The sequence below is a fragment of the Cajanus cajan genome, chromosome 5, assembly GCF_000230855.2.
Source record: "Cajanus cajan strain Asha chromosome 5, NIPB_CcT2T_4, whole genome shotgun sequence".
Classification (NCBI taxonomy): domain Eukaryota; kingdom Viridiplantae; phylum Streptophyta; class Magnoliopsida; order Fabales; family Fabaceae; genus Cajanus; species Cajanus cajan.
Window position 1 is genome coordinate 58,722,863 of NC_138521.1, and position 10,401 is coordinate 58,733,263.

General features: G+C 28.1%; 1 protein-coding gene across 1 annotated transcript; it reads right to left on the reverse strand.

Moving 5' to 3' along the window:
• Positions 1–1,649: 1,649 nt before the first annotated feature.
• LOC109809193 (gibberellin-regulated protein 11) lies at positions 1,650–2,705 on the reverse strand. The gene is made up of 4 exons (XM_020372434.3): positions 2,556–2,705; positions 2,363–2,425; positions 2,205–2,247; positions 1,650–2,103 (listed from the first exon to the last, which is right to left on the reverse strand). The coding sequence occupies exons 1-4, from the start codon at positions 2,610–2,612 to the stop codon at positions 1,919–1,921; spliced, it is 348 nt and encodes a 115-aa protein (XP_020228023.1). The 5' UTR covers positions 2,613–2,705; the 3' UTR covers positions 1,650–1,918.
• Positions 2,706–10,401: the final 7,696 nt, after the last annotated feature.

Consider the following 10,401-nt stretch of genomic DNA (forward strand, 5'->3'; position numbering starts at 1 on the left):
AATACAAATGAAATTAATATGAATATGGATTACAATGGATAGGTTTAGATAAGATATAATAGTATTTATTCTCATATTTTTTGTGAAAAAAAAAACTATTCATGACCCATTCATTGAAGTAACAAATTTAATTCCTACTATCTAGGTAGCTTTATACTCGGGTTTGCATATGTTATTCGCATTTTACTTAATTATAAAATGAATAAATTAAAATTACTACATGAAAAAAATGAAATTATATATAAACATTATAGCAATAAAATTATATTTATATGATCAACAAATATTGAGATGTCTTAGAGGAAGCAAAATCTAAACATGATAAAAGGAAGAAAGTAGTGCATGAAATGTTTGCATGAGGTATGAGGTATTTCTTGCAGCATATTCATTTTTCATGTCTCTTAAGGGGAGGAGTTGTCTCATTACTGTCATTATTTTGCACGTTGATGTTGACTTCAAATTAAAACATGTGAAGAAAGCATACAAAGAATTTAAAATAAAAGGATAAATTACAAGAAAACTCTACATGTGTTAATTTTCAAAAATGTTGAGCATTATGTCATAAGTTAATTGTTTGAGATATTTCGATTATTTTTCACTTCAAATTTATTTGATGGTTTCATATTTTTTATTTTTTTACAATTCAAATCAATATACTTTTTTCGTTACTTTTAAATTTAGATATTCAATATCTTCACATGTAATTTTTATTATATTTTGAATAAAGAAATTATTGTCATGCATAAAATTATAATTATAAAAATTAAATAGTAAATAAAATAGTTTCATTTTTACATTAAAATAAATTAAAAACTTACATAAAAATAAACAATAAATGAAAAAAAACTGAGAAAATATATGATAATCTAATTTTAATATTTTATTAATTATAAAACCTCATGACCTAAAACCAAACGTGATCTTTATTCATGTTGAATTTTTAATTCAAATTGACAACATTTTTCAATATCGAAACTAATCCGACTCAATTTAATATAAATAATTTAAATTTAAGTTTAACCAAAACTCCAAAATCCAACCGGGACCATTTCATAACTTTGGGAAAAACACTTTCTAGAACTAATTTGACTTTTGTATGCTCAGTGTTTGAGCTTCAAACCAAACGTTGGATGCCTCAACAATAATTGGGCTGTTTTAAATCAAAGATAGCCCAACACTATCCAAAATCAGGTTTTAGATGGGACCGAATGGAAATTGCCAACTGGGCTTAAACTCGGGCCTATAGAACCAAGGAGTTGTGCCGGAATTGGACATAATTGATTTATGTTTTCAATTCAAAATCAAATCCTTTAAATAGTGTTCGAATCGGATACTTAACAAAAATAAATTTTGACCAGATTTTACTTCCCTTTAATTAAGTCATTAATCTAAAGCAAAACTTGTTACGTCGGTGTAAAAAAGAAAGAAAAAAAAACTCGAGCCTATAGCAAAAATCACATTATTATTATTTTGTCCGTAAAAATTAGGTAATAACGAGTTTTTACATGATCAATTATTCAATCATAAATAAGCACATGATAAAATTCATACGTAAAAATCAAAGTAAAAAACAAAACACTCCATGTTTATCTACAACAATATTACTACTTCTAAGGATCTATAAGAATAGATGATGAACGAAGCCCGAATTAGAAAGGAATGCGATGCTTTATACATATATTAAGCAATCCAAGCGCAAAGTTTATATACTTGGATGAAACCGTACCATACCATTAAAAAGGTAAAAACTAGAACACTGTCTTAAGATCACATATCCATAAATACAAGAGTGTACATAACACATGTTACCTACACCCATTTACTAAAAACTACACTAGTTGCTTGCTTGGTGATTCGATCCGGTGCGTGAAGGTGGGCCCAATTGATTGGGCTCACCTTCTATGGGCTTTTACTGGGTCTAAGGGCACTTAGTCCTGTTGCCATGGGTCGTCATATCCGTATAGCAAGCCCCACAGAGTTCCCTGTTGCCTGAGGTACCAGGTGGGACACACTTGCATCTCACACAGCACGTGCCACAAGCCCTATGGCACACGTTTGGTCGAGAATGCGCACTGCACCTTGACTTGCACAATTCTCCACAATCTACATATCAATTATATACATTGGTGAGAATGAAAAATAATAGAAACATGAGACCAAAAACAACCTGGTAGAGTATCAAAATTTGTTTCTCTTTTGCTTACCTATGTCTTGCATTAGCCTTCTGTTCCCGTCTCTCACAATAAGCTGAAGAGGAAATTATTTATTATATACTATATATGGTTATACCAAGCACTTTCAGAAAATCACAAAAATTTAAGTAACATTTTGCCAAGAAACAACAACAAAAACAAAAACATACCGGGTCATCAGGATAGTGAAGTTCCTCATGTTCTTCCTTTTCTATGTCAACATCAGATGAAACCTGTATGGCAAAAATACAACAAAAAGAAGAAGAGAAAAAAATAGAAAATGGTCACTCTCATCTTCAACACAAACTAAACCTTAATAAAGAGAAGTTGAGTTGTTGAATATGAGAAATATAATATGTGTACCTTAGCTAGGCAAACCAGCAGCAATACCCCCATCACGAAAAGCTTGCGTAATGCCATTGAAGCAGGAACAGTGCATGCAAATACTAGAGTTTGAATTCTAACTGAGTTAGTCACTTGTTCACTCAACGTACCAGCATTTATATAGCCACAAAAGGTACTCATAAATAAATAATATCTTGCAAATTAAAATTACCAAAATGGCCCAATGTGTGGCTTTTTGTAAGCCTATCTTCTGAGATACTTTAACATATTGAGTGTATTTATTTAATTTTTCTGTATAAAATAATGAGAATTATTAATTAAGATGATAGTATAAGAAAATTTAGCGTTTCACTTTCAGTATTTTGTTCAAATAAGTTTCTTATTACTGCTTTTATGTTAGAGCACATATACTTTCACCGTCTCACATTTTATATAGTTGGTTTGTCAATATGTTTTTCTTCTAGATTTGCTAAACAAATTTTATTCTTCTGCATTCAGCAACATATACTTATCCAAGATGCCAAAAACGCTTGCCCAAATTTTGCTGCAGAGGACCAGAGCATGTATAAACTACTTTAATTAACTTTATCTATATCTCACCTTTAAAATAACTTTCATCACATTTTTTCTCTTTATCTCTACATTTTCTATAATAATCATATATAAGATGAAATTACAGACAGCAACATAAATATTATTTTTTAGTCAAAAATTAAAGTTTCACATCATTAATATACATTAAATATTAACATGTATTACCATAACTTAGCAAATACTAAGTTTTATCACATCTATGAGTTCTTTATAGTCTTTTCTCCGATTTACTCCAAAATGGGATGCAAGTTGATGGGTTTTCAACTAGTTTTTGTACTATTGTGTGAAATTAGTCCAACTTGGTTGAATGCATCGAAAACCAAGTTGTTGAGGTGAGGACATGATTGCATACAGCTGGACGAAGGCTGTAAACACTGTTATCGATTTCCATCCTTATCCCATTAGTCGGTGAGTTGAGAACAATAAGGAAAACCCCAACTCTGACACTGTTCGTATCAATATCAGCAACGAGGAAAGGAAAGAGAAGCATAATGATTTTGTAGGGGTAAAGTTCATTCCGTACTAATCCATTATCCATGCATCAAACACATGCTCTAAAAAACCAAAATTATATACCAACCGCTGAATAATGTTTTTTAAAAAACGTGATTCGATTTTTCTAATTATACATATAAAGAATCAGTATGTTAAAAATATTATACATATTTTCTAGTTATACATAAGAAAATATATTAAAACACAAAAACTATTTTGTGTATCTAAAAAAGAATTAACCCTCAAATATATCGACTAAATAATATTATTGATTCAAAGAAAAAGGCAAAAATCTATTATTTATTATGAAAAGACAAAACTGTACTCTGCCTGCTGGGTACTATTTTTGGGTCAAAGATAAGTATATGATGTATTAATTGTGCTAGATATTAACTTTGTTTCATATTTGATTGTGTGAAAAAGTAATTGAAAAAAATTTGGACACTCAATAAATATATATATATATATACATATATATATATATATATATATATATATATATATATATATAAATAAAAGAGGGTGAGAGATGAGGTTTTAAAAGTATATGATATAATTTTTATTAATTATTATGTTGTATATAAATTTTATTAATTTAACCATTAAATAAAAATTTTATATTACGATTTCAAAATTATATGATATAATTTTTATTAATTATATTATATTATTTAATAATTTTAGTTAAATATAAATTTTGTTAATTTAACCGTTAAATTATAATTTTATATTACTTTATATATATAATTTTATTAAAATTAAAAAATAATTTAAATATAATTAAAATATTTATATTTTAATTTATTTTTGAAATATATATATTATATTAATTTTATTATATAAAAATGAGATATTAAATTATTTTAAATTAAAATAAAATCTTGTATATATTTTAAGATAAGAAATTTTTAATCTAACAGTTAATTTTTAAAAAAAATTACATTTAATTAAAAAATATGAAATAGTATAATAATTGTTAAAAGTTATATCATTGTAATTTTAACTCTCCTTTATCTATTTATATCTATCTATCTATATATATATATATATAATCTATATATATATATAAAAGAAGAGATGAAAGATAAAAAAAAAAAATCTATGACTAATAATGTGTAAAAAAATTATAAAAAAAATATGAATGCTAATAAAGTTTTTCACTTATTTAAATGTTTAAAAATAATCACTATTTTTTTGTTGTCTACATTTTTTAAATATAAATCATTATTGATGTAAAAATGAGCTGAAAACATCTAAACATGCATTAACAGTAAAATATTTTGTTCAAGCTCATACCTATAACTACAATGGGAGATTCCAGTTCCAACATCATATATACAGAAAAGGTGGATCATTCTGTTGCTTAAAAAAGTTCTTTTACGTATAAAAATATATAATATACATGTTTTTTTCTTTAATTGTAGAGAAATGCTTTTACAAAGTACGTATATAAAAAGATAATATATATATATATAATGATTATTTAATATTTTTAATAATAAATTATTTTGATTCGTGTTTTTGGAAACAAAAGGTGGCCCAGTTTAGTTGGCGTGCAGGAGTTATCCTACGTACATAAAAGAAGAAAAACATGAGGTACCGTTTGGTCCCGATGAAATAGATGGGAAGTGAAGAGGAGGAGTTGAAAATAAATGCTGTTTGAAATAGGGAGATGAGTGAGTTTTTCATATGTATTTTGTTTCTTTGCTCCAAACTATCGAAGTAGAAAAGAATCACTTCCAAAACTGCCCTAATCGTTTGTCTTGTGACTTACTTGAAGAAACTCTTGCTTGAAGGTATGAAGGTCTGAGCTCCTCGTCTACCAAACGGAGTCTTAGTGTTCTAGTTGACTCCCACATCAATTATGACGACAATTTTTTTTTTCTTTCTATAATAGTTGTTATTCTATTTGAATTTATTTAAAATATTTGTCACAATATTTGAGCTCATCATTTTAACTTAAAATTTAAAGTAACTTTTAAGTTTAAAATATATTCATCCAAACATAAACTTAAACTTGTGGTGTATTTGGTAGGTAAGATCGAGAAAAATATAACAATTTACTAATTCTACTAGGGTCAAGATTGTTTTACATTTGTTTGAATTTTAAAATTAGAGTTGGAATACTTTTTTTTTTAGAGATGACAAAATGATCAAGCTATTGGCTTGCAAAAATGAATTGGGTTGAACTAGTTGGATAGCAAAAATGGGTCTCAAATTTTAGTTCATTTCGTCGTTGGTATGTAAAAAAACAAAAAATAAATAGAAAAAAAAATTGTATATTTATTTTAAATTACTCTTTCAACACTTTTTTTATATCTAAAGGACCAATATAAATCAATATATTTAAATAATAAAAAAATATCAAATTACATATAATAAAATAAATCAAATGTACAACAAACTTGTTGTACAATAAATTATAGATTATATATAAAATAAATATGAAATAACTTAATTAAATTTACATTAAAAATAATAAATAAACAAAAAAAGTTAGAAAAAACGATTGACGAACCAACTCGCCATTTGGTTCGGCAAGCTAGGTGAGACGGGTTAGACAAATTGACAAGATAAAAGACTTAGTTTAACTTGCCAATTTTTGGGAGGTCAATGAACCGTGACCCATTTTGCCACTTAATTTAGTGTTTTACTTTTATTCTTTTAAAAAGTATGATTTTTTTTAAAGTTGTATGTTAATAAATATTTTTTATCTAATAGATGATATTTTTTTTAATATATCATTATATTTATAATAATACTATTTATTTTAAAGTATATGTTGTAAAATATATCTTAATTTATGTTCGGTACTTACTTTATTTTTTAGGATTTAGTTATATATATTGTTAATATTGATTTATTATTTTAGACTATATCAAAGTCTTGTATGATTTGTCATAATTATGTTAAAATATCGAATTGATCTAATCTCATCCCATATATTTCTAGTTTTGATTGTATTTTATTTGAGATCAAATAAATGACTTGATCACAAAGTTAGGTAAGTACAAAGATATATTCATCCAAACTTTCAATTACCCCTAATATTTGGTACACAAAACAATATTTTGTGTATGAATATACCAAGGGCAAGATCAAACAACAACAAAAATTGCACACACACATATATAACAAAAAAAAATGAATTTGCACATTACTTACCAAAAATTTGAAGAAATTTTACCTGGACTTTGTCTCTCTTCCAATCCTTATGAGCAATAACTACCCTGTATAAAATAAACATGCCAACGAACGGGTGATTCTTCTTCAACTATAAATCGAATATGAAAAGGGAGAACTTACTGAAGAATCGGTGACTAAAGCGCTTTTCTGGTAACAAAGAGCAAATCTTTTATAATATGTTATCAATTGGAGTTGCTACATGTGACAAAGGACTTTATTAAAAAGAGGCTAGAGAAAAATTCTAGATTTTCTCGAACTTGTTTTGAGTCAAATCAAAGAATGAGAAAATCTTGTGAATAATTGACGATTTGTGGGGTGAAAAGAAATTGAAGAGGGTGAGGCGCTTGACAGGGAAAAAGGCAACAAGCTCTTGATTTTAATGATTCGATGAAGATCAATGTCAATGGGAGTGATGACTCAATAACATAGCAAAAAGGGAAATGATTTGTTGATTGATAGGGAGAGAAGAAATAAGGGAAAGATTGAACGGGTGAAGGAGGGAGATCTCTCACCTGACCCCCCCCCCCCCTCCCCCTTGCCCTCGCCCTCGCCCCTGTAGAGGATTAGGGTTTTCTAGATGGAAGTAAGGGTGAAAGAGAGATTTAAATAGGGAAGTGAGGTGAGAGAGTGATGGAGTGGAAGAGATGTTTATTTTTTTTATTTTTTTGTTTTTACCTTTCAAACTTAACTATATTTTTTTAAAAATTATCATATTTAAACAATTATCATATATTTTGTATTACTAGGATGGAAAAATGAGTTAATTTGACTCGTCATCAACTCGTCAAAAATGGATTGGGTTGACTTGTCAATTAAAAACGAGTTAGACATCTTGACTCACTATATTTAAGGGTAGGTTGGCAAGTCAACCTATAAAATATAATATAAAATAAAAAAGAAATTTTTTTTGTTTTATAAAATTAATTTAAATAGATAAATATAGTTAAAAAAATGTAAAAATATATGAATAATTTTAGTGATTTATTCATCTATAAAAGTGAAAAAAATTTACTAGTGTATCCATTATTTCAAGTCTTGTAGTTTTTATTGGGAAATTTTTTACTTTAAATTCTTTATGTATCCTTATCTAATTGAATTTAGTTTTGATACATTATTAATGTTAAAATTTTTTATATTATCAAGCAGTTAGAAATTACCTTAAACATAGTTTTAAAATAGTTAATATATATATATATATATATATATATATATATATATATATTAACGATCATACTATATATAATAATTTATAATTAAAGCATAATTTTAAAAAACCTACTTTTTTGTATTTTCATTAAATTCTACCTCATTTTCTATTATTTATTATTGGTATTAACCTATGTTATCAAAATCAGACTAGTCCTATAACACTGTAAGTTGTGATAGTGTTATATTATTCCTAGTTATTTTATATTGTTGAGTGAGTTGTTAATTCATGTTGAGAGGCTCGGAGGTCAGAGAATCGCTTCAAAATTTCAGTGATGTTGAGAGGGAAACTTCTTATTGGGTAGAGATATAGTTCGACCTCGAAGTAAAAAATATATGAGATTTTTGTTTGAATAAAGTCTCATAAACTCATTTCTCTTAAAAGTCTAGAGAGAGGATTCTAGAGAAAATGTCTCTAGTCCATGAGCTCTTTTTCTCTCAATCTTCCACTCTTCTTCTTCCAATCTTTTGTTAAGCTGTGTTGTTGTGATTTAGGGGACGGAAACCTTGAATCAAGTCATTGATTCCGTCTTGAAGCCTCGATCTTTCTTTTCTTCTACCTTGGATTTGAGCGACCCAAGGTAAGGGAAGCTAGATTTGGCTATTTCCTTGTTGTATGATGGAGTTGTTGGGTGATGTTGGTACTGAACATGGTTTGGATTTTTAATTTCTATGGCTAAGTTGATTGAATATTTGGTGAAGAGATATGTGAAGGTTGGGGTTGAAGTGCATGAGGAAGAATATGATGATTTGATTTAAGTTGTTGTTGCATGTTACTTTTTGTGCATAAATGAGTTGTTTGTGTTGAGTAGAGATATTATTCCTGGTTGCATGTGTTGGATTTCTTCTGAATTGTAGGTTGTGGCTTAAAATGGGTTCTGCATATGCAAAATTTTGATGTCGTGTTGGACGTGTCTTCAAGGTGCCGGGCATTGTTCTAGCTAGAGGCTCTTTGTCTTGATCACGCAGGCATGAGGAGAAGGACTTGTCTCGAGTTGAAACTGTGTCAAACGTGGTCGAATGGTGTTGAGCGTGGGAACCCTAAGAGCTCTCTAACTTAGTGACCCTAGGTCCAAAGTTGAGTGGCACCCAACGTGGTTAAGCCAAAGCTCTCTGTCTGGATTTCACTAGGCATCGATGTGGTGACATCGGGGGAGAGTCAAGTAGAGACTATTTATCTAAGATGGGGCCAAACATGGTGGATTATCAAGTCAGATGCGAGGTCTTAGGGGCCTCTATCTTAGACACACTGAACGCAGATTGTGTAGCGTTGGGTGTGGACAAGGTAGAGAAGTCCTTACTTGGATGGCACCAGGTGTGTAACGCCAAGCACTGGTTGCTTAATAAAAACATGTTGATGTAGTTGGTGAAGTGTTGAGTGTTTGTTGTTTTAGTTGTTGAATGAAAATATGACAAAGGAGTTGCAGAAATGAAGTAGTATGGGATGGTTGTGTTATGAGTTTCCATTTAAGAAGTAAAAATGAGTTGTAAGTTGAGTGTTGATAGAGTTGTATGTTGATTGTGTAGTTATGTTGAATACATATGTTGTGTTGTCGAGATGTTTGTTGATTAAAGAGTTGAATATGAGTTGTGAGTTGTGTGTTGATTTTGTTGTTGTGTTGATTCTATAAAGAGCTACTGTGTTGTTGAGTTATGTTGACACCTTAGAACTAGAGGAAAGGCTTTCAAAAGTTGCATATCTCATTATGTGAATATTATGTTGTGGTTGTTAGTTGTCAATTTTACTCGAATTTCACAAATATTATTGAGTAAAATGGCATGCTTTCATTTTTTTCCCTTATAAATTGCCCAAGGATGTGAATATTATATATAGATATGTAAACTATATCATACTCCAATCCAAACAAATTATAGTATTTTGGTTAATTATGGTGGCTTTGCTTTGTAGGTTAAGAGAAGATAAATTAAGACAGAGAAAAGAATTGAAGTTCGAAAAGATTTATGGAAGAAAATATATTTATCTCTATTAGATTTTCCACTACTAATAGTTGTGTCATACAACCAAGACAGATTATTACAAAATAAACTAGTTTGACCTGTCGAATTGGGAATTGATCGGTCAACCAATCTTAAAAAATCATAAAAATGATGTGTAAAAAAGAATTGGTCAAAAAAATCAAATAAATTGGCTCAAAATTATATTGTATCAGTATTTTTTAAATTTTTTTTTATTTTCTAAAATTTTTAAAAATATATTTATAATAAATATATATAAATTAAAATAAATTATGTTATTTTATTTTTAATAATTTTCTTATAAAGACATAATTTAGCCATTTATATTAATTTTAATTTTTATATCATAATTTTTTATATTTATATTTTGTATTATATTAATTAAAAAAATTTCTACTCCAAAAAT